The 24,402-nt window shown below is 45.8% G+C and overlaps 1 protein-coding gene across 15 annotated transcripts in view; it reads left to right on the forward strand.

Annotated features, from left to right (window-relative positions):
• Window positions 1-1,652: 1,652 nt before the first annotated feature.
• KALRN (kalirin RhoGEF kinase) overlaps window positions 1,653-24,402 on the forward strand; it is a 616,794-nt gene continuing 594,044 nt past the window's right edge. For 9 of the 15 annotated variants that reach the window (XM_074364789.1, XM_074364788.1, XM_074364796.1 and 6 more), the window contains exon 1: window positions 2,822-3,305. In XM_074364789.1, the coding sequence (XP_074220890.1) occupies window positions 3,233-3,305 (73 nt within the window). In that variant the 5' untranslated portion in view covers window positions 2,822-3,232. Of the gene's footprint in view, window positions 3,306-24,402 lie in introns of all 15 variants that reach the window. The other 6 variants (XM_074364803.1, XM_074364805.1, XM_074364821.1 and 3 more) reach the window with 4 other exon arrangements.

A 24,402-nucleotide genomic window follows, 5' to 3' on the forward strand; every position in this document is an offset into this window, starting at 1 on the left:
TTTGTTTCTGTTATCTATTTCATTGCTTTCTGCTCAGATCTTTTAAATTTTCTACTCTTCTGCTTTGTATTTCATTTGCTCTTATGGTAGAACAGGAAATTATTGATTTGAGACTTTTTTTTTTCAAAATAGTTTTTTTGTACTATAAATTTCTAAGTACTGTTTTATCTCTAGTCCATATATTTTTATATGCTATGTTTTCATTTTTATTCACTTAAAAATTCTATTATCTCCTTTGGGTTCTTAATTGATCACAGGTAATTTAGAAGCACTTCTTTAGTTTTCAGGTGTTTGGGGGATTTTTCGTATATCTGTTGTTGATTTCTAATTTAATTCCATTGTGCTCAGAGAACACTGTATGATTTAAAAAAAACCTGAGGTATAATTTGCATATCACTTTGCATGATGTTAATCTTCTTATATATATCAAAACTTGTTTTATGGCTTAACATATAGTTTATCTTGTGCACTTGATACTTGTGCACTTGAAAAAATGTATATTTGTTGTTATTGAGTGGAGCATTCTATAAATATCAGTTATGTTGGTTGATAGTATTGTTCAAGTCTTCCCTATCCTTACTGTTGATTTGTTTCCTTGTTAATTATTGAGACAGATGTTAAAATCTCTGACTATAATTATTAATTTGCCTGTTTTTCCTTATTTTGTCCTATTAGTTTTGCTTCAAATATTTTGAAACTCTTAGACACAAAAACTTTTAGGATTGTTAGGTCCAATTGATGAACTGAAATGTCTCTATCTCTCGTAGCAGTCTTTGCTCTGAAATCTTTGATATTAATATAGCTATGTACATTTAAAATCTTAATAGAAATTGACAAATTTCCTCTTAAAGTCTGAGTCATTTCATAAGGTTTCCCCCATTCTGGTCCACACCTGTTGAGAATTTGATATGAACCTTTCTCTAAACTTGCAATATTTCTTCTGAATTTGGGATGAGCTAATGCTCTTGCCAGGCCTCTTGTTCTTTATGTGCACAATAGTGGCGGTTAATAGCGACTCTGTCTTCATGTGCACGTGTGGGAGTGCAGGGCAGGGTTTAGGCGTAGGGTTAAGGAGAAGGCAAAATTTAGAAAGGACAAATGAAAAATACTTTCATTGTCAGAGGAGGTGGTAAATAAGGGGCATCTGGCTGCTTTAAGGCAGTTGAAGCTATCAGACCAGATGAATTAGATCTCATGGCAGTGAACTTTGGATGTCAGAGTCTCTATTCATAATTTTTAAGAAATGAGGTCTGATAGATGTACCCAAGACTGAGGACAGACAACTGTACTTATTTTTCCATTGGTTAAAAAAAAATTGTGACATTCAGTAAAGAAAGTAAGGAGTACAGGGAACCAGAAAGGGTTCACTAAAAACTTATTTACTTCATCATATTTGCTGTTAGATCTGGAAAGGTCCCAGTTGCTTTGACTGGAAACAGGTGGAACCAAGTAGGTTACCAGAGACAAATAGATCCAGGAGATTCTAGCTGGTGGGTACCCATGTCATCAACTTTACACTAAGACCTGGTTTTCCTATTAGCCATGTTTTAACACATTAGGTGAGGCCACAGCCTCTCCATCTGTCTGGATGAGGCAGCAGCAACAGTCCTCAACACACCACGTTAAGTGCTCATGTCTAAAGAGCCTCTGTTTTGTAGGCTCGCAGTCACTGGGACTATAAACAGAATACTGGCTAATTATTGTTTAATTATTGCTTAAAAACCAATTGGCACAATACAATCACTGCATTAATTACCCCATACAGCATCTGCTTTCTTTTTAGAGGTCTTCCCCATTCCTCCCCATCCCCTCTCCCCACTTTAATTGAAATTCAGCTTGCTGTAACACCTCCTTTCTCCTGGCCAACTGGATCTCTCCATTCACACGAGGGAGAAGAACAAAACAGAGCAGCCCCTGGAGATTAGGGAGTTTTGACAGCTGTCCAAGAGGAGCGCTGAGATACGGGCCAAGTACCGAGGCAGGGCAGAGACAAATGAAAGACAGAAGAGAGTGAGGGAGGGAGGGAAAGATAGGCAGGGACACACCGCAAGAGGAATGACCTGGCGGTGTCACAGAGACAGGCAGAAATGTTTAAAGGGGCGCTGAAAAGGGTAAAAAGAAAAAAGCTTAAGAAAGAGAGAAACTAAGGTGAGTTGGTGAGGAAAATGCGAATGGCTCCGGAGAGGCCGGAGACAGGACAGACCTTGTCGCGAAGGAGGGGGAAAAAGTCCAGCCTCTAGGGACAGATCAGTCCAGCTCGGGGACAGGCAATTTGGGGGGGCGGGGGCGCACACACCTGGGAGTAGGGTGGGTGGAGGAGACGGCCACCAGGCCGCGAGCACCGGCAGCGCGAGGGGCGAGGCTGAGCGCGCGGGGCTGGGGCGTAGAGCCCTCTCGGCGAGCCCGGCGTGCGCCCAGCAGCCCGGGACTCGCCCGGCGGCCCCGCCCCCTCCCCGGCCGCCTCCTTCGCCGGGGCTTTTCCTGCGGGGTTCAGGAAGCCGGCCTAGCGTAACCGCGAACAATAGCTCGGGGCCCGAGCTTGGCTCCCGGAGAGACCGGCGCGGGGCGGCGCGGGAGAGAGGCGTCCGCGCCGCCGGGGGCTCTCGGCGAGCCCCCGGCCCGGGCCGGAGCTTCTGTTGAGCTCAGCGCTGCCCGGGTCATTGTTGGCCGGGACTGAGGAGCGGGAGCCGTGGGAGGAGCTGCGAGGCGGCGGCGCTGGCGGAGCCAGAGGGGGAGCTAGAGAGCGAGCGAGGGAGGGAGGCAGGGAGCGAGCGGGCGAGCGAGCGAGGGAGGGAGGAGGTAGAGAGACAGGGAGGGTGGGAGGGAGGAGGAAAAATAAAGAGGAGAGCCGAGCAGGGCTGAACAATAGAGACAGGCAGACGGGCGAGGAGGAGAGCCAGCTGCTTCTTCTAGGGGAGAGCGGGCGCCCAGGCAGCCCAGACCCCGGCCCCGGCCAGACCGCAGGCGGCCAGCGCCCCGGGGGAAGGGGGACCATGGGGGAGCCAGCGGCAGGCGCCCCCAGCCCGTCTCGCGCCTCCGCCTGAGGTAGCCTCGGCGTCCTCTGCCCCAGCCCCGCCGCCCCGGCCGCCCGCCCTCGAAGCCCGGTGTCCGCCGGGTTTGCGGCCGCGGCCGCGGCCGCTGCGTCCCGCGCCCTCCGCCCACCAGGCGCCAAGCAGCCCTTGGCCCCAGGCTTCGCCAGCCCCCGGCTGCCCGCGGACGCCCTCCCCCAGTCATGAACCCCCCGGAGGGGGCAGCGGAGGAAGGAGGAGCCGCCGACTCGGACGTGGACGCCTTTTTCCGGACAGGTAAGCTGGGCAGGGCGCGGGGGCCGGGGAGGGGGGCTGCTGCCCTGGACGCGGCGTCTTGGACAAGTTTGGGGAAGGAGGGCTGTTGCTGGGGTGTGCGTGTTGGGGGGCAGTCCCCCTCGTCGTCGGGGCTGGAGTTGCCGAGATTCTTGTTGTTATGGCAATACTGGTCGCGTTTGGGGGAGGAGTGGGGGCTGGGAGCTCGGCGCCCCTCGGCGTTCACCCCACTTGCAGGAGTCTGTGTTGGGGAGGCGGGAGGCGGTCCCCTCGGGCTGCCTTCTCCCGGAGCGCGGGGATGGGGCGATGTTGGATCACTTTGCAGCGTGCGGCTACCGGCGTCCCCCGCCCCTCCCTCGGCTCCCCCCTTCCCCCAGCCCCTGTCAGCCGGGCTCCGGCCGCCCTGCGCTGGCACCCTTTCTCGGGCCGGCGGCCCCGGGCTCTGCTGTGCAGAGGGGCAGCGGGGACCGGGAGTCGTGTAGGCTGCAGACTGACAGTCAGGAGCGGAGCGGACCGAGGACGGTCGTGCTTGGTGTGTGTGGGGAGCCAGCGCCTCAGACTTGAGAGGCAGACCTGGCTGGGAGGGCGGTGGGCGCCTGGGACCTCCTCCTTGTCCTCCTCTCCTCCAGTTTTGGGAACGGATGAGCTTTTTTTTTTTTTAAATAAGAATCACTCATTCCTGGAAGTGTGAGTTAGCGTCCCCCTCATACACACCCACTGAATCTTTGCTTGCCTGTGGTATGTGGAGCACCCCCCATATCTGTCTTTCCAGCTGTTCTCGGCTCCTGCCTCCTCCCAGACCCAGGTTCTAGAACTCCTCATGTTCCTTGGCTACACAGTCCCTTTCCCAGAGCGGACACCGACCACCCTCATCTCCCACCACCTGTGGCCCTGTTTCACTGATGACCAGGGATTCTCTATCTCCCCTTTACCTGTGGCTTTCACCAACTCGGTAGATAGAGCTCCCCATCTTCCATGTCTGGAACCATTTTGTCTGGAATTTTTGTCCCAAGGAATCCAGTAAGTTATGGGGACCCTGGGCATCTGCCCTCTTTCTGTGAGTTGGATCAGAGGACATGAACTGGTAGGGGTCGAGGACCAGGTTAGCTCTGAAGACTCCCAGCGCACCCATCTGCTTCCTAGCCTCATTGCCTTGTCCTGGAGGTCATCTAACGGAAGGGGTGGGGTGCTTTGTTGGGGAGACTTGTGGCTTTAGAAGTGACGTCTTGGTTGGCCATATGTTCATTTTCTAATTGGTCTGAAGAGAAAAGAGCAGGAGGACAGAAAAGAAGCTGAAGCCAGGGCCTGGAGAAAGCAAAGGGAGCCCTTGTTATCCTATCCTGCTTCCCAGGGCTCAGCCTTGCTTCTCCCTCTTCCTTTTTCCCAGACGTGTGGTCCAATATACACCCTGCGCCCCCCACCCCCAAACACACACACACACACACTCTCTCTCTCTCTCTCTCACACACACACACACACACTCTCTCTCTCTCTCTCTCTCTCTCTCTCTCTCTCTCTCTCTCTCTTTCTCTCTCTCTCTCTGCCTAGGAACCAAAGCATGGATTCTAAAGAGGTGCCTGCCCTGAGTTTATCACCTTAGTTTATAATCAAGGGGAGAGGTTCTGGGGGCTAAGAGATACCTGGAAACACTCACCAGCATGTCTTCCCTGACTTCCGCCCCCCCCCCCCCCCCACCTTGGCTCCCGTCTGGCACAAAAGTCTCCCTTTTCTTAGCTCTGGGGAAAACTCTTGAAGTGTGAGCTTTCCCACCTTCCCTTTCTGGACCCACTTTCATCTTTTGGCCTCCACTCCTCCTCTCTCTTTCCTACCATCCGAACACTGATTCCTGTGCATTCTCTGTCCCAGGCCCTTGGAGCAGATCTCACTTTCTGGAGGCTTGCTAATTTCTGATAAATGAATTCACACAGTGTTAATGGTGTTAATAGCCTCTAATGGTCCAATGTGTTACTTTTCCCAGGGCCTTTCAAAACACATCGTGGGGCTTACATTGTCTAGCTCTGGCTCAAATCACAGAGTAAATAGCAGACTGGGTCTGTCTCCTGTGGAATCCTGTTGGGGATATTCTCCTTCCTCCTCAGGCAGCCTTGTTGGTGAGGGGGAGGCTAGGTCTGATGTGCACTTAAAATCAGAGAAGGGTGAAATCTTCAGTACATAAGGCTGGAAATGACTGATGACCTGTAATAAGTTGTAAGAGGGGGTGCAGGCTGCCTGTGGTAGGGTCTGGGACCACCACCCACCCTGAATGGCCTTCTGTGCTCTACTTCCTGAACTTACCCCCTTCTAGTCTCTAGCTTGGGCTCTTGCTGGGGATTCTTAAGCCTGGAAAAGCCCGTATTTCCTAACTGTCTCCCTTCGGATTCCCCATCTTTATGGAACACAACACTACACCTGGTAGGCTGGACAAATGATAAATTGATGTAGTTGAACAACTGAGAAAGCTTTGAACACATTTTCAAAGATGCTAGTGCCAGGATTACCCCCTACTATCTGGTGGAAAATTTTACACACACAAAGACCAGATTGGCAATTGCATTGTCAAAACCCTGGCATACTCTGCCTCTAATTAGGCATGTTTCGAATAATTCTGTCATTTTGGTTCCTTACTTATCCTCTTCTGATTATTTTGGTATTTCAGATCTTTTGACCACTGATTAAGCTGGATTCCCTAAATCTTGCTTCCCCTGCATGCACATGGACAGACAGACAGACAGACAGACACACACACACACACACACACACACCCCAGACCATTATTTTTATAGATGTATCGTCTTGGAATTTTCTGGTCCAAGCCTGAGGAAGTGTGTCACAATAATTTTATTGATTATGGTTATGAGGCAGAGAAGGGGAAATATGGGAACCCAGAACTGGGACTAGAAATCAGTTGGAGTAGAAAACCAACCAGGACTTTTCAGTTCCTACTAGGAGCCTTCTGCTGTCCAGGGTGCTGTGGGATACAAAAGAAATATTCAAAGTCGTCTCTACCCGTGAAGAACTTTTAAAAGAGGATTTACAATTACTGCTCAATTATAGATTAATTAATTGCTGAACATTACGGTGCTATAAGATAAAAAGTTGGCAGAACTACAGAGGGTAGAACTGACAATAGCCCTTGAAGGGGAGATGGAGGTTGGGAGGAGAAGCGTAGGCAAAAGCCCAGGGAGGTAGAGGCATTGACTTTGAGTATCCCCAGGGGATGGAGGGTGAGGTGTAGGGTAGGGAGGAATGGGAAACTGGGTTGGGAGAGTAGGGCAAGGCCAGATAGGGAGAATCTTGGAAGCCTAAGAGATGAGTTTAGATTTGATTCAGGATTGGTAGGGAGTCATTTTAGGTTCTTGAGCAAGGGCACATCCTGAAGAAAGTGGTAGTTGGAAAGGTTAATCTGGGGGTCATATGACAGGTGAAGTGGAGAAGAGAGAAAGAATCCAGGGAGATGCAAAAGTGATCCAGAACTGATGGCAAGGGGCTTGGTCTGGGTTGATGGCAGAAAGAGGAAGTCAGGGACCACTCTGGGAGACTTTTCAAAGGCAGAAGTGTGGGAGTTTGTTGACAAACTAGTTGTAGGAGGGAAAGAAAATTATGCTCGGAAGGACACGGGAATAGCTGGGTTGAAAGCATAGATGACCAAGTGTCCTGAATGACGCACTCTGGTTTAAGACAGGAGCTGGTTTTGCAGCGCAGATAATGCTGTTAGCTTTGGACATGGAAAATTAGAAGTGATTGAGGAGCATCCAGGTGGAAGTGTTTTGCAGGTGATGTGGGACTTAGGAACACAGGCAGGGGGTGAGGGCTTGTGGTGAGGGCTTGGAAACCATCTGTAGCAAGGCTGGCTACAGCTGAAGTTTTGTGAACGCTTCAGTTCTCAGAGGGAGGGGGTGAAGGAAAGAGGAAAGGGCTAAAGTTAGACATTGGGGGAGAACCCTTATCTAGGAAGTGGCAGCAAAGGAGACTTGATCTCGGAGACCCCGGGGAGTTGGTGTGGGTTCTGATGTGATGACAGGCTGCAGACAGGTTGAACAGGAGGAGACTGGCTAAGTGTCACTGAATGTGATAAAAAGAAGGCCACCTGTGAGGTCTTGGAGCACATTATTTGAAGATGCATTCAGAGTAGGAACTTGGGGTGGTGGGTAGACACTGTTTACTTGCAGAATTTACCAGTGAAAGGAAAAAGAGATAGGGAGCTAGTCAGAAGGGATGTTAGTATCAAGAAAAGGAGTTTTTATTTTTTTGTCAAAGAGTCAGAGCAGGTTTGGAAGTGGAAGGGACAGAGCCTGTGGGCAGGGAGGACTAAGATGCAAGATTGATGGTTGAGTTAGATAGTTGCAGAGGTGGGACAAGAGCAGGTTCACTAAAAGAAGTAAATGCGTGGCTTTGATGAGTGGAGGAGAAGCCTCTTTCTTTAAAACTCAAAGGAAAAAAATGAAGGCGAAGTTTAATGAGACTGTTGTGGAAGTATCTTCTACCTCTGTCTTTCTGTTGAGCATTCAGAGTAGGAACTTGGGGTGGTCCTGTGAGTCTATAGACATCTCTAACTGGAGTGTTGGCTGTTACCTGAATTTTGGTCCTCCTCAAACTCAATTCTGCCTTTTCAAGTCCCTAAACCAGCCTCTCCTCTTGCCTTCCTTAATTCTGTAAGTGGCATCTTCCCTCTCCTAGTCGTGATATTTAAAACCTTGGTATTGTCTCCGAGGAATCTCTCTCTTCTAACAAACCTGACTGAATTATCTTTCATAGTTAGCTCATGGTATTCATCCACAGGGCCTCTGGCCTTGGCCAGGAGACCCAGCATGTGGCCCATGGACCCCTTTAGTGGCCTTCATTCTTGGTCCTGGGATCCTGCTCTCTCATGCCCACTCCAAATTGGCATTTGCAGACAGATCGCACTTTGTAGATTGTACTAATTTAATTGCACCTGGTTTATGAACCTACAGTGACTCCCTCCTTCAGGGTCAAGTCTGTACTTCACACAGACTCCAGCCAGGCTGCTCTTCTCACCAGCCAAGGGTGCTTTGACTCATGTTCTACTCCTGCACCCCCACTCTACGAATGCAACTCATTCTCCAAGGTGTGAGCCCCACATTCTTCTGGAAGCTTTCATAGCTCACCAGACCAGCTCTCTCCTCTGAATTGCTGAAACACTCACTTGTCTACACTCATTTTCTCACTTCAGCAGAGGTATTGTTTTTAGCCCTTTCATACAATGAAGTTATTTGTTCTTTAAGAGATCTTTTAAAAAGCTTGTGATTCGTCAAAGCCAAACCAAAACAAACCATCTCCCCCCAGTATAGATAAAGCAAACATGGCAAAATATAAGCAGTTGCTGAATCTAGGTGGTGATATATCGGTATTCACTGTACAGTTCTTTAAACTTTTCTCTCAGATGACAACCCCATTCCACCCATACAGGGACCTGGACATTATCAGGTCTAGACCATAGAGAAGGGAGATTTTGAGGTGACAACCTATGTTGGTGTACAGTTCTTTGGGTAACAATCCCCACTCTGTCTGTGCATTGCCAGGCACCTAAAAAGAGAAGGGTCTCTTGCCTCCTGAGCTCTCTTTTGCAGCAAAGGAAAACACCACTTTTTGATGTTGTGCTTAATGCTCCAGGATGTAAACATGGTGCTTAAGTCAGTGTTTACCTTTCTTTCTTGATTCTCCTCTACTTCCCCCATTATGATTTGGGCTTTTGGTCACATCATCTTCCAGGAACTTCTTGGGGAGTATTGAGAGGACTTTGTTGTTCTGAAGAGGGAATGCTGTTAATATTTCTAATATTGCATTTATTTGGCTATTTCTACCTTAAGTACTTTAGAACATATCAGTGACATCCAGGTGCACCTTCATAAGATTTGGGAGGCTTTCCTTTATCCTTGGGTCACCAGTCATCAATAACTCAATTACTAGCACATTCTGTCCAACTATATTTGATAATCCTTTGGGGAATGGAAGCGGTATTGGAATAAACTGAAGCTACGGAAAGAAATTAAGTGAGATGTAAAAAAAATATATTCCTGACTGTCGATATCAATAAAACCTGAGAACGGATGGACTAGAGGTCCTTTTTAGATGTTGGAGAATGAACGCTTTTACTTCTCCAAGTTCTTTCTGGTTTAGAACTTGGTAATTTATTTCTGACGGTAGGCAGTATGGTATAGTCTAGTGGTCTTAACTGGAGGCAGTTTTGTCCTCCAGGAAATATTTGGCAATGTCTGGAGAATTTTTTTGGTTGTCACAGCTCAGGGAAGGGGGTTGGTGCTGGCATCTAGTGCACAGAGGTCTAGGGTGCTTCTAAGCATCTTATAATGCACAAGACAGTAAAGAATTATCCAGCCCCCAAATGTTGGTGGTCTGAGGCTAAGAAATCCTGGTATAGCCAGAAGATCATGGGCTTTGGGTCAGACAGGCTCAGTAATAATCAGGGGCAGAATCTTGGGTAAATTATTTAATCTCTGTCATCCTCAGTCTTCTGCAAAGTGGGACCAAGAATGCTTGTTTCACAGGTTGAGAGGATTAAATAGGAAGAAAAAGGTGTAAAAAATATCTAGTGGTTTCTGACACACATTAGGAGCACAAGAAATCTTGGCTGTTCCTGTTGTGTTCATTTTTACCTGAATGCGATGGCACAGAGGCTGAGGGAATCTCCGAAGGGTAGTGCAGGGCTTTTGACGAGGAGTGGGAGAGGGCGCTGGAGAGGCATCACGTCGGAGTGCAGGAGCCTGGGTGGAATCAGAAGGCGAGGGTTTGGGCCTCAGCTCTTTTCCATTCTTTCATTTAATCATTTGTTTGACAAATATTTATTGAGTGCCTAGTGCAGCCGTGTACTCTGCTATGGGAGTGTATAAAATCATTGCAAGAAAGACTACAGAGCAGGAATATAATTACTATACCCCCCTCAGGGAGCACTTGGATTTAAGCGGGGAAGGAAGGGAGAAAAAGCCTGTGAAAGAGGCAGAGAAGATCACGCAAGGGAGCAAGAGGTGAACCCCCACCTTTGCTCTCTACTTATCTGAACGACTTGGGCAAATGAGTAACATCTGTGTAAGATGAGGATAACCTCCCCCGCTCCAAACACACACACTCCCCAGTTCCCTTACCAGGCTGTTGAGAGACTCAAATAAGATACTGAATGTGAAAGGTCTTTGTAAGTTGTACCATTCTATCCAAATATGTATAGATAGTTCCTTCCATATTGAACATTCTATTACTCTAAGTACCTCTTCTGACAAATATTATCTTGTTTAATCTGACCTCCATGGGACCTTTTCCAATCCTTCTCAATTTGGTTTCCCAAGGGGACTGGATGAGGCACCCTCCTTACAATAGATCAGGGCACTCTTGTTCTCTCCTCTTCCACAAAGGTGTAAAAATGCCAGCCCCCCAGGCCCTGGGCCACGTGTCCCCATGCCATCTGGAGGAGACCAGTGAGGATGGAGTTCTTGCTTCCGCTGAGCCTCAGGTGGGTACAGAGAACCAGTCCCTTCCTTCCTCTCTGCCTGCGTGCAGTTTAGACTTCTTCTGCCTCTCCTTTGAGTGTGAATGACTGGCAGCAGAATAACTAGGAAATGATTGGCAGCCATAGAGTTGTTGGATCAATAGAGCTGCTTGAAATCGTGTCTGCCGAAGAGTGAAGGAACAGAAAGAATTAGCTGAGAGGACAGAGGAATTAATTCAGGGAGGTAAAGAAGAAACTGTTGGAGAATTAGCATCATCTCCTCCCCTTCTGTCCCATAGTATTATTAGAAGGGAGCTAGAAGTTAGCTAGAAAACAGATAACGAGACATAGACAAGTAGGAGAGTGAAAAGTGACAAATGAATTGTTCTCAAGGAAGCCGTTCCTTCTTGAGCTGAGACTTGAAGGGTGGGTAAGATTTGGATGGGGAAGACAGAAAGTGTTGGAACAGTGTTAGAAAAATGTGCGACCATCCATGGCATATATAGAGCAGTAAGTGGTCCAGTTTATGTGGCTTAGAGGATGCAGGTGGAGGATCAATGGGAGATAAAACTCAGAAGGGGATGGGGACCAAGTTGATTGCTTCATTTATCAAACATTTATTGGACTTCTCGATAATATAGGGCTTTAAATGGCAGGCCAAAGAGTTTGGCCTTTCTGCAGTTTGCTTTCAGGAGCCACTAAACATTTCTGAATGGGGTGGTGACACGATCAGGAAGATAAATCTGGCAGCCCTGCAGAGGGTGGATTGCAAGGGGGGAGGAACTGCTGGCCAGGGCTGGACTGGAAGACGACTTGATAGGTTAGGAGCGTCTGAACTTGGGATGCCACAGTGGAAATAGGGAGGAGGGGGTGGATGTGAGGGAGTGTGTGGAATGTAGAGTCTGTAGGACTTTGTAAGTTGGATGGAGAGGTGTTAAGGAAGAGGCAGGACTCAAAGATTGCTCCAAAGCTTAGAGCCTGGGTGAGGATGGAAGTACCATAAATGAAAATCGGGAGTTAAGGAAGAGGAGGAGAGGCTGTGGGGAGGCAGGAGGAAAGAAAGGATTTGGGAATTTACTTTGGGGACATGTTGCTTTTCAGGTGTCAGTGAAATAGCTTAAGGAGGTGTTGATTCAGTAGGTGGATAATGAAGGGAGTCTGGTGCTTTGGAGGGAGGCCAGAGACGAAAATATAGATTTGGGAGATATCCATAAGAAGTTGTGGCTGGAGCTATCAGAATAGATGAGATAATAAATGAAATGCATACACAGACTTAAGGGCAGAGGGCCAAGGACAGAGCTGTAGACTCCAGTGAAGGGCTGGAGGGGAACCAGGAGAGAGCAGGGCTGGGAAGCGGTCGGATCATCAGCAGAGACTGTGCTGCAGAGAGACTGAGGGAGAAGGGGGCTGAGCACACCTCTGGGTTCTGGAAATTGGGAGATCACTGGTAACCTTTGAAATAACAGTTTGAATTGTGTATGGGAGGTGGAATTCGAATTTCAAGGGGAATAGGGAGTGAGTGGATGGGGAGGAAGTGGTGGGAGTGCATATAGATGACTCTTTGGAAAGGTTTGGCTGTGAAGGAAAGGTTAAAAATAGTAAGGTAGTTGGAGATGGGTAGCAGAGTTGAGGGGAGGCTTTTTTTAGGTAGAGAAGATATGTGAATACCTAGGGGTGGGTAGGAGGGAGAAGGCAGGCAAGGGGAAGGGAATGAATATTTAGAAAAGAGAGGAGCAATTGGAGGAGGAAGATCCTGGATAAGCCTGTAGGGGTGGATCTCAAGGTTAGCTTAGGGGTGAGCCTTGGGCTAGAGGAGGAGACTGGGGGAAGGCAGACTTCAGTAAAGTTTGGCTGAGGGCATAATGTGCTGATCAACAGCCCCAGCAGAGAGAGCGTCACCTGGCTTGAAGACTCAGGGGCTTGTGGTACCATGCTTGGGGAGGGTAGTGCAAGCTGAGGCCAGCTGTGAAATGGGTGAGCTGGGTTGGTGTGGCTCTGAAAGGCTTCTTTGGCAGAGAAGCTAGAAAGCAAGGCTGGGAGGTCCCAAAATAGCAATCTTTTTATAAGTGCTGGTGGCTTCTTTTTGCAGGCTGAGGTGGGATTTGCTCCAGGCTATAGTGGGGTCTACAGAATCACTTCCTACAGAGTGTGAGTCAGAAAAGCAAGTTGAGGGGTAGGTGGAGGGTGAGTGAGGATAGGACAGAAGGAGGACTCAGGCAGGAAGGTGTCAGGGCAGCCTCCTGAGAAGGGGTCCATGCCTGGCCACTGGGTGCTGTCTCCTGTCAGGGATGGACCTGCTCTTGAATTTCCAGTTTCTTTAATGCCTCTAGAAGTTCTAAAAGAAAGAGGAAGCGGAGTAGGGGTCTTGGAAGAACCTCTTGCCCATTTTTCTCCATGAAGAGGAACCCTTCATACCAGAGGGAAGATGCCAATGAGTACACTCATTCCTTTGTCCCCAAAGGGGCAAACCCAAGGACTGTCGTCAAGTGAGGAGTCTTACGTGGCCCTCTAGGGGGATGGGGAGTAGGAATCTAGGGGCTACTATTACCACAAGGTGGGCTTTAGGGGACTGGGTTTATATTTCCTGGAGTAGGAGGAGGTGGGAGTTTCCTGAGGTATGGCTCAGTTCCAGAATCATGGAGTCTTAGAACAGGAACTTACTGGCCATGTGACCTTGTGCAAGGTACAGCCTCTTTGAGCTTCAGTTTTCTCATGTCTAAAATGGGTAAAAAAAAAATCCTTACTTATCAGGATTGCTTGATGTTTGTAGATACATATTGTGATAGTTACATTCACGTTATAAATAGTAATAGAAATGGGATTATATTACTAGTAATAGAATAGTCATATTCTATTACTAGTATAACTGTATTACATATATAATCATATTACTAGTTGCATTTTACAAATTATGAAAATTATGCTTCAGTAGTTTCCTTCTTCCTCTCCCCTCCTCTGTGATGCCCTCCCCATCTTCCCTTCCTTCCTTCCTCCCTCCCTCCCCTCCTCTCCATCTTCTCTCCCTCCCTCCCTTCCTCCCTCCCTTCCTTCTGCATAGATAGGTAGGGGTATTATTTCTAAGCTTTCAGTTACAGTTATTCCAGAGCATGGCAGGCAGAGACTGGGAATGTGTCTAAACCCCCTGCCTTTTACACTCTTACCCTGCAGCCCAGGGACAATGGCCATCTATGGGGAATGGGGGTGGGGAACACAGGATTCAGTTGGCAGCTGGACAGTGGGCCTAGAGGGAGACCCAGGAGACTGGCAGATGGTTAATTGGATGTGACAAAAGGGGGCAGGGAGGAGGGGTCTGGGGCTCCTGGGGGATTCCTGTCTCTGACTTCTTACTGTCCTGGAAAGGAGATTGTGGGGAAAGGGAGGAGTATCTCTGGGAGCAGTTGGGGAAGAAGATTGGCAGGATTCCATGCTGGGTATGTGGCCTTGGAAGGACAGAATGCCATTAAGAATGATGCCTCAGCTTTAATTTGTGGGGGAGGTGCAAGATATTGTCTCTTCTCTGTACCCCAGTCCATTGGCACATAACAGGCTCAAATTCTTGGATATAAAAAGAATGCTTAACCAACTATTGGAACAGTGTAATTTTCTAGTCATTCTTCATGATCCTAACCACTGAATTTGACAGCTAAATATTGTGATTACTTTTGATGAGAACTGGACAAAGTCTGATCAGTTTCAGTAGGGCACTAGATTTCAGTGAGTGGATCTCTTCATTTATTCTTGCATTCATTCATTCGAGTGTCAAACACCAGCTGTGCACCTAATAAGTGCCAGGCACTGGGGCTACAAAAACAAGTTAGAAATCAAATCATCTTTCCCACATGGAGGGTAATGGTCTAGTGGGGTTGTCTGACACATAAACAAATGATTGCAAGGTAGTACAAGTGCCATAAAGAGGACTGCAGGCTGAACATTGAGAACATAGGGGAAGCATCAACAACCTCCCCGGATGGGTGTGGGGAGGATTCACTGAAGAGGGGATGCTTATGCCGAGCTAGATCAGGAGGTAGTGAAAATCAAGATGGACCACTGTTCAAGAAGCTTGGCAGTAAAAGTAAGGAGAATAATAAAATGACAATTGAAGAGGTATTTTTCTAAGTAATCTTCTGTTCTTTGATCATAGGTGTGATCTGTTTGTGAGCTTTCAGTGAGCTGTAGGCTTACGTGCAATTTTATACATGCAAATGATACTTCAATAAAAATTTTTAAAGGTTATCAAGTCCAGTGAAGTTTTTTTTTTTTTTCAAGAGAGAAAAATCTTTGAATGTTTGAAAAAATCATGAGAGGAGACAGTGATAGCTGCTGAAAGTGATAGAAAGTGGTACATATGTCGGTAGGGTACTAGGGTGGGCACTAGATTCCTCAAAAGTCAGAAAAGGATGAGATTCCCAGGCAAAGAGGTTACCTCTGGGATGGAGAGACACTTTTCCTCTATGGCTATGGGAAAAGACCAGGTGGTTTTCAGGTCAAGTGTACAGGTCAGATGTTAGAGCTCTTATTAAGCTTATTAAGAAGACTGACCTCAGTTTTCTCTGTGAATGGGAGCCACGGTCATCTGAAGAACTGAGAAGGTGCTGAGAGCCTGTGAAGAAAGGGGATGGATTGGATCCATTCTCTGAAGAGTGAGTGAGAATTGCATTAAAGAATGACCTGTCCATTTGAGTTCAGAATGGGCCAGGTGTGCAGACTTCTGCATTTTGCTCAGCCCTGGAGTCTCTGGAGTAGAGGTGAAAACAGGACTCTTGAGTCCTTGGGTAGTGACTTGGACAAGAGATGTCCAAGGTGGTGGACAGACTTGTTTGGACACTAGTCTCTTTCCAGAACCTTACTGAACATTGATGACTCCAAAGACTTTTGGAAGCCCTACCTTAGAAAATGGTCATGTCTGGTTTTCCCAAGTAGGCTGTACTCATCTTTTGTTTTGGACTTGTCTGTCTTCTTCCCAATATCCAATTCAATGCCTTGCAGATAATACTTGCTTGATTAGAATTTGTTGACTTAATTTTTTTTAAAAGAGCTGTTTATTGGTATGTAGGTCATTTGGGAGTTTTATAATGAATTGTTGTGCTACGGAAATGAATCTTTTTTGTGGACAAGCAATTCTACCTTAAACAAAAAGACCTATGAGATCAATATTTACTGTGGAATATAATGAACAATTCTTGTTGACTCTGGATTAATTAGAGGGGACCTTTTATTGCTTGCTTACAAATGTTCGTATATTTCATAGGCACTGGAAAACTAAAGAAGCATATAGGGAAGTTCAAACATACAGATGGACCAACTGATCGATACTGACTGAGTGTCTGCCGTGTGCCCAGTATTATGCCGGGTCCAGATACTAAGGGGGCTGCTAAAGATTGGTAACAAATGGTCCTTGTCCCTGAAGAGTTTATGGTCTTGTTTGGTTGTGGGGAGACTGATACAGGAAAAAATGGCTAACTGGAGGTCATTCAGAAAGGGAATTTCACTCATTCTTTGATTCATTTAATATGTATGTATTGTCTATAAGGTAAAAGATAATTTAAGTAGTAAATAAGGTTTCATTTAGAGAAATTTGATTTTCAGTATACTTTCATAAAACATTTATTTTTTTGTCCTAAAGTTATTTTTTATTATAAAAATAACGCTGGCTCACTATAGAGCATTTGGAAAATGAGATGAAGTATAAAGGATAGAAACACCACTGTAATCCCATCATCCAGAGAGAACCCCTGTTTGTTAATTTGAGAGCTTCTGGTCTTGTTTCCTGTGTGTGTACTCTTTCCCTTGATCCAGGTTTGCTTTTTGATCACTGAATTAAATTAAAAAACAAATGGGAGGCCAGACATTTTCCTAAATGAAGTCATTTTTCCCTAATTAGTTGAAATGTATGAAGGGGAGAGTATAGCTCAGTGGTAGAGCATATGCTTGCTACCACTAGTATGGTAGCATGTACAAGGTCCTGAGTTCAATCCCCAGTACCTCCATTAAAAATAAACAGATAATAAACCTAATTACACCCCCCAAAATAAAAAAAATTAAATATGTGATATATCAGTATATGCCTATCTATTGAACAAAGCCAATTCCACCTTTACGTGGGGATGATATAAGACAGAAGATCCGTTGGATGTTTGGAGGAGTAAAGGCATTGACACTTGCTGTTGTCAAAAATAGTCACACAGAAGTACAGGATCTGTGGTTAAAAGTAAATGCTCTCTCTCCCTCCACCTCCATAAAGTTGATAAACTCAACAGACGTATGTACCTGTTAAATATACAAGTGTGTGTTTATACAAATGCATGGCTTTCTTTCATATTTTAACGAAAAGAGAATTATGCTATATCTGTTATTCTGCAGTTTGCTTTTATCACTTTCTAACCATGGACGTTTTTCCATGTTAGGACATATGTTCCATCTCATTTGTTTTAAGAGTCGTGTTACATTCTGTCGTGTGAATGTGCCATTTTGTATTTAACCATACTCCTAATGATGGACATTTATAACCCACCTTTTCTGTGGACCAGTGTTTGTTCTGGGACATTATTTAGTCCAAAGTGTAGCATGAAAGGTTACCCATTACTGGATCATTTTCAAAGGTGACTGTGGGACAACTGCAGGATCAGGATATTTCTTCTGCTTTTATCCTCCAGAGAGAGGGAGAGAAGCCAGTCCTGGCTAACTTTCTGTATAATGTTTACGGACACTTTTTAAAATGACATTTAAATAAATGGTAGAGACCATTCTTGGCTTCTTTTGCTGTGTGCCTTTAAGTGACTTAGGAGGCAGATTTACAGTCACAATTAGCCAAAAAAAGCCACATGTGTTTTGTGGGCTTGAGTGAAAGTTAATTCCAATACCACAGGTATGGAAGTGCTTTAGGTTGTGTGCAAAAGCCATAGTCTGTGTTTGGCTAGAAGAATCCAAGGATGTGATTCGGGAGACCCTGGTTTCCAATTCTACCCACCACTGATTATCTCTGTGACTTGGCCAAGCCAGTTAAAAATGTCTGTTTTTACAGATGGGACCTGTCTTTCTTCATCTGAAGAGAGAGGTAAACACACTTGCCCTGCCATACCTTATAGGAATAGTAGACGATAAAGTCAGATAATAGAAGGAGAATGCTTTGGACAAATAAAATTGCTGACTCAATAAAAAGAGTTTTTGTCTGCCGGCTTTCTCCGGGGTCTCCCTCGGTTTTGAGTGTGGTTGAAAGCTGAGCTAGGGGACTCAGAGGGGAGTGACAGCCACACCACGTTTGAGGACTGTACATTTTTTCATGTCTGGTAAGAAATTGGCAGTACTAGAGATAGAGTGAAACGTTTCATGATACGTTCCATTTGCTTTTGGAAAAGAGACAAGTGTGTGAGTGTGGAAGAGTGGCTCATCTAACTGCCCAGGGCGGCTGAGGATTTCTCTCCGATGGGTGACACCGAAGCTTGGTTGCACATTACTTATCATCCAGACATGCAAAGACAATGTCGCTTTAAAATTTTTCTAATGTGGAGCTAATCTTCCTCCACCCCAACTTGGCTAGTTTATAGTATGCCACTTTCCCCCTACTCCCCGGATCAGCTTTTTTGGATGACTGTTTCTTTCAGGTAAATTTCTCAGTAGCTCGGATTTTCTCCTGTTCTCCCACTTCTCTGGGTCTGGGTGTGTAGAGGTGTACCTGTGAGCTTGTGGGGATAGCGGTGGGGGCAGGGGAGACGGGTGCCATGGCATAATGGTTGAATTCCCCCCTGGTCTTTGCTTCATAGGGGCTAGTCTGGTCTGATCTGATCCCTGTACTGGTGTCTGCAAAGGTGTGGCTAGATGTGTCTTGCTTTTGCGGGGTCTTGTGCTGATATCCAACACTAACATTCATGTCCTGACTATTTGCCTACGGGGTCAAGGTCCCTGTACTTGGCAGCCTCCTCATCCTAACCCCAGGCCTCTGCCTGGTCCCTGGCTCTCTGAGCATCTCTCAGTACCATCATCAGGGAATGAAGAAATATGTGGATCCCTAGCTCACTCAGTGCCAACTGTGAAAAGACAGAACCTCTACACCAGGCTCACCTAACTAATACCCACTGGGCAAGTGCTGTGTTTTCATACGGTCACCTCCGCAGGTGGTGTAAAGGAGGATGCTGAGACCCTGCTATCTGATCTCCTAGACTGAATTTTTGCCACATTCCCCTGATGCTTGAGGGTGACAGCTTCCCCTCCCTCCCTCCCTTCTGTGGCATCCTGAGTACTTTTTACCGCTGGTTTAAAGTGATCTCAACAGTCAACTCCACCCAGTTTGGATCTTGATATGTTCATGGGAACTTGAGAATTCAAGCTGTTTACTAAGAACAATCCTCTCCAGGATGTCAATAGTTGAACATGGGTGCTTTCTCTTTGTTTGCTACTGTAACTATCTTAAACTTCCCTGAGGCAAACGGTTGTTTCTGATAGAGGAAGGGGCAGGTTAATATGTATAAGGACATGCAAAAGAGAAAAATACATTATATTTAATTTAATTTATTTCTTTAACTAGCTATCCTAAATGTTACTTTTTTTAAGATCTTTTTTTTTTAAATTGAAATAGTTCACAATATTGTGTCAGTTTCTGATGTACAGCATAGTGATTCAGTTATACATGTACATATATATATTCCTTTTCATATTCTTTTTCATTATAGGTTACTATGAGATATTGAATATAGTTCCCTGTGCTATATAGTAGAAACTTGTTTGTCTATTTTATATATGGTAGTTAGTATTTGCAAATCTCAAACTCCCAATTTATCCCTTCCCACCTCCTTTCCCCCCGGGAAAGTGTAAGTTTGTTTTCTATGTCTATGAGTCTGTTTCTGTTTTGTAAATAAGTTCATTTGTGTCTTTCTTCTTCTTCTTCTTCTTCTTTTTTTTTTTTTACATTATGTTTTAAAAAGTGTTACCTTTGTTAAAACAATAATTTTGGGGAAAAAGAGTTTAGAAGTGGGGCTTCTAAGACTGCCTTCATTGGAATTCTATCTACATACTTGTATGTGTTTATGTGCATGTAAGCATGCCAGAGTGCAGTGTTGTTGATTCTCCCAGCAAGCATTTAGCAAGTATGCCTTACATCCCATGCATCGTGGTACAGAGGTAAGTATGGCACAGTCTCTGTCTTCAAGGAGCTCCCAGTTTTAGGAGGGTGATGGATTACTTACAGAGCTGCACTGTTGACTCCTGCATTTCTATCTGGTGAGTCTGACTGACGTTTGTGTTGGGGACCTCTAATGGCTCTGGTTTCCCTCTTACCTTGATAGGATCTGCTTTCTGAGTCTCTTCAGCCTTCTAAAATGACCAGTGCCAGTCAGTTTTGCTTTTTCCAAATAAAGCTGATTCCTTTACCACTAGCCTCGGTTTTCATGAACATGTACTCTATAGACAGGATACGTTAAATAAGATCAATTTAAATAGAAAATAAATAGAAAAAGGAAGTCCAGCTTGGGGCTGTCGCTCTGCTTCTTCTTTGGTGGAGTTGTTTGTTTGCTGTTGTTTTTAACCACAATTCTTCCACTTCTTTTAACACAGGGAGACATCTATGTTTTACATGCTGTTCTTACTCCAGGGCTCTGGGGCTCAAGTATCCTTAGTGCAGTGTTTCTCATTTGACCATGGAAAGTGGGAACTCTGTTCCCTGTGAAGGTGACAGAAACTGGGAGACTGGTAAACTGGACAGGCAAGGAAAGTACAGGGCAAAAATACAAAAGCAGGCAAATGATGGTGCCAGATAGTTGGGTTCAAGTGGAAAGAGCAGTGGGCTGGGTGTCAGGAGCCCAGCGTTGTGATCGGTAAAGTTGGTAAACCCCTTGCCCTCTCTGAGACAATGAGGGAGATGAGCTAGGTGGTCTTGAGTTCATCTCCCATCTCCAACATTCTGAGCTAACTGGACAGCAGTAAAGTCAGCAGGGAAGGAAACCAGGTGGGACGTGGTCTCAGGTTCTCTGAAGACTTTCTGTCCTTTCGAGGCCTTTGGTCTCAGCAGCTCTAGACTGCTTGGTCAGACCCCTGATGCCACAGCTTACAGGTGACCCCACATCCTTGCTTGGTGAGCACGGGCTCTAATTCTCTCGGGGAGAATCATCCTGATGGTCAGCAGTGGCTTCAAACTGTTCTGGCCCTTAGAATCTTTTGAAAGAAGGGACAGGTTTCTGGGATTTCTGGGCCTGTGTTGAAAAGGCTACACTTCTCAGCCTGTTCTTTTGGACCCCAAGTCTGTCATTAGGGATATGCTGAAACATCGTAGAGAACACCTTCACCAGGGCTCTGTCAGAGCTGCCCTGCTGGCTCTCAAGGCATGGGAAGACTAACTTGTTGATCTTCCTGCCAGCTTACGTCCTTGAACTCTTCTTTTGAGTCACAGAGAAAAGGTGGTGAAAGCAAACCAAAGTCTTCATTTCCTAGGGCATGTGCAAACCCAGTCCAACCACATCATCTTGAAAGGAGGTCACTGAACTGTTATCTTGGCTTTCTTCTACATTTTCTTCTACCCAGAATGCTGTCTCCTTTCCCTCACATTCTTTAGACCTTCAGAGGACTCATGTTTTGAGAGAGGGAAACATTAGTTTTTTAAAAAGTACATTAAAACATTCCAAGTATATGAATGACTACATTAGTGGAATTCAGGCACATAAACTGGGGAATGGAGAAGCGTATTTTGGCAGATGTGTTGGTGGTCATAGAGTAGGAAATGCTTGAATGGCATTTGGAAGATGCTCTCATTATCCAAAGTGACAGGGTACAGAGGGAATTCCTGCAGAGGGAGAAGAGTAGGCAAAGGCAGAGGGTTGTGCACATTCCTGGAGAATTAGAAGTTGTGGGCACTTTCACCAAGCCTAGCACCACAGAAATCACATTGGACTCATAGGAACATTTCACATGCTATTGTAGCATTCTACTTTAAAGGGGTTTAGCACTGCTGTATTCTTCAACCTCTTAAAATATTTTGAATACAGAACATCAACAGATTGACGACAGCCTAGACAATTAAATACCCAGAAGTCTTTTCCCATGAGGATAGTGACTGGGCACACCTGTGTGCAAATGTATGCCGCATGCACGTGTGTGACAGTGCTCATGCTTTGGATGCAAATGTGTGCTTCTTCCATCATACTGGGTTCTTGACACAGTATCATTTTTCAGCATTAAAATTCCCATTGCCTCCCAGAAGTGGTCCCTTTAGGATCCATTTCTGCTTGGCTCGGTGTGCACAAACATTCCAGTGGGATTGATTGCTTGTGTCAAATTAATTTTTTTCCTTCCCAGGGAGAGTGTTTGACATGTGCAAAGTGGGGAAATCCCAAGGCCTCTAGCCAAAGGCAAGCTCAGATAGACGAGTAAAGTCAGGCATGGGTCAAGAAGTGGTGTAGAGGACCCACAGAGCCTGCACCTGGATACTTAAGCCACCTTTCCCAGCATGCTTTGTGGCTGTTCCTAGGCAACAGGAAAACTCTAGGTTGGGTAGAGATGGCTGCTGGGAGAGGCTTGGGTCTTTTCAGCATTAGCTGTGGTACCATTTCCTCTTCTATGCCCCATCTTCCTGTTACTGCATTATTTAAAAGGTTGTAGAAGCCCCTAAAGGCAAATGGAGAACATGCTGTCATTCTCCACTCAACTGTGTGCAAGCTTCAGAGAGCTCTGGGGCAGCTTTCCTTTCTGCTGGAGTCCTGATGCTTCCCTGCACCTTTGGTGGACCCTAAGAATGTACCTCTCAGACCTTTCCTCGTAGGTAGCCCTTCGCCTCATAGTAGCAGCCAGACAGCCAGCTGTACCATGCTGTGCCTGATTCTATAAGCAGGCAGCGGGCCTGCAGACTGTCTTTCCCACGTTTGGAGCTGTTGACCTACTGACCTGTGTACAGTAGTGGGTTAGACTGTGCTGCTCACTGATGAACTAGTCTGTATCTTGGCAGGAGGAGCTATGTGACATGTATGGTAAAGTCTCCCTGAGAATGGTTATGTATTCTTTTCCTATAACCTGGCATTTTGATGTCCTGATGAGCATTTATTAAGTTAAACTTTGTGGGTTATGAATATCAGCTTTGTGGGTTATGAATATCAGCAGTTCAAGCCAAAGTTGCTCTAGTTTGTTGTCTATAGTCTAGTTGAATGTGGCTCTTTAATTAGTGGGGTTATGGCAAATATCTTAGCTCAACTCATTAACCTCAGGACCTTTGGAACTTTAAGAAGGCTGGTGAATTCCTCATCCCAAAGGGTAAAAAATGCTTAATTTCCATATTATTTGGTGTTAGAATTACCTTTAGAGGAGGGAGGTGGGATTTGAATTCTATTTGCCAAAAACTTTCACATAAGTTGGTAACAAATGATTTTTAGCATTTCCCAACAGACTCCATAAGGCATCAGTTCTAGAAGAGGCACACTTCTGGCTCGGTTATAAAATCTAATGCTCTGTTAATTCTCATAGTGTCTGATTGTGATGTCTGATTTTTGAGCCAGGACAGCCAGGCTGCTGGAGGGGTGCAGGGTTGACAGAAGTCTGCTGGTTGTTAGCCAGAATGTTTCCTCTGCCCTGCTGCTGCTGCCACCTGACATGTCTCTTGAATTTAAAAGGAGATTGCCTAATTTCTTCTCTCTACTCTGGCCCAGTTTCTTTCAGCCTTTCAATCTGTTCTACCTAGTTTGTTTAGAAGTATTTATTTGATTTGTTATGCACAGAGGTAGTTCTCTGAGACTTTTTTCAGACCACTCTTATTATTCCATCTAGTATTACACTAGGTGTTGAATAAGCATGTTTGTGATTTCCCCCTTAGGTTTCAGTTTTCCCCATGACAAAGACCAAAGCAGATCCCTAGATAAGGTCCTCTCTGACAGACCCATGGCCAAATGCGCTATCACACGCTGCCTCAGGTTTCCCAGGCCCTAGGGCCATGGACCTCCAGATTTGGCAAGACCTGATGGCAGAGGTGACACCATCAAATCCAACTCTAAGTCTCTTTAAAGTATAGCAGAAGGCCAGTCCTTTTAGGACTTGTTCAGCCACTCTGGTGGGTATCATTTTCTTTTTTTCCATGACAAGACTTTTCAAGTCTTATGCATTTAAATGGGCTGCCTCAGGTACACACTTTATTCATTCCTTCCAGGACCCTCAATATGTGCAATACTGAGGCTTTGTTCTTTGGGGCTTTTCCAGTTCTGGGCTGTTGGATTCAATTTGGTCACCCCATACATCAGCTTGGATGGAAGAGCCTTGTGAATTCCTGGAGAGCCTTTGTGGAGGTTAAGAACAAAGAAGGCAATTTATCTCTTCAAGTGTCAGGACTTTTAACCCTATGTTTTTCATTCTCTCCTTCAAGGCTGTTTGACCTTTCACAGCCCCCTGCCTTGCCTATAATGTGTATGCTGTGGTTGGAACTGCACATTCCAGGCACTGCTCAGCGCTTGAAATAAAATTTATATATGATTATCTTTTTTCAAGGGGGGAGAGTGGGAGGACTCCCCAAAAGTGTAATCAGTGGAATCTGGCCCTACTTTAGATGTCAGAAGAGACCTTCACAAGTCTTCTGGCTGCTGCAGTGTGATGCAAAGGCGTATGCCGCTGTCTGGAGTTGGGAGAGCTGCGTGCTGCCCTCAGCACTGTGCTGCACTCTTCTGTGACCTTAGGCAGGGCACT

Source organism: Camelus bactrianus, chromosome 1 (assembly GCF_048773025.1).
Source record: "Camelus bactrianus isolate YW-2024 breed Bactrian camel chromosome 1, ASM4877302v1, whole genome shotgun sequence".
Classification (NCBI taxonomy): Eukaryota; Metazoa; Chordata; class Mammalia; order Artiodactyla; family Camelidae; genus Camelus; species Camelus bactrianus.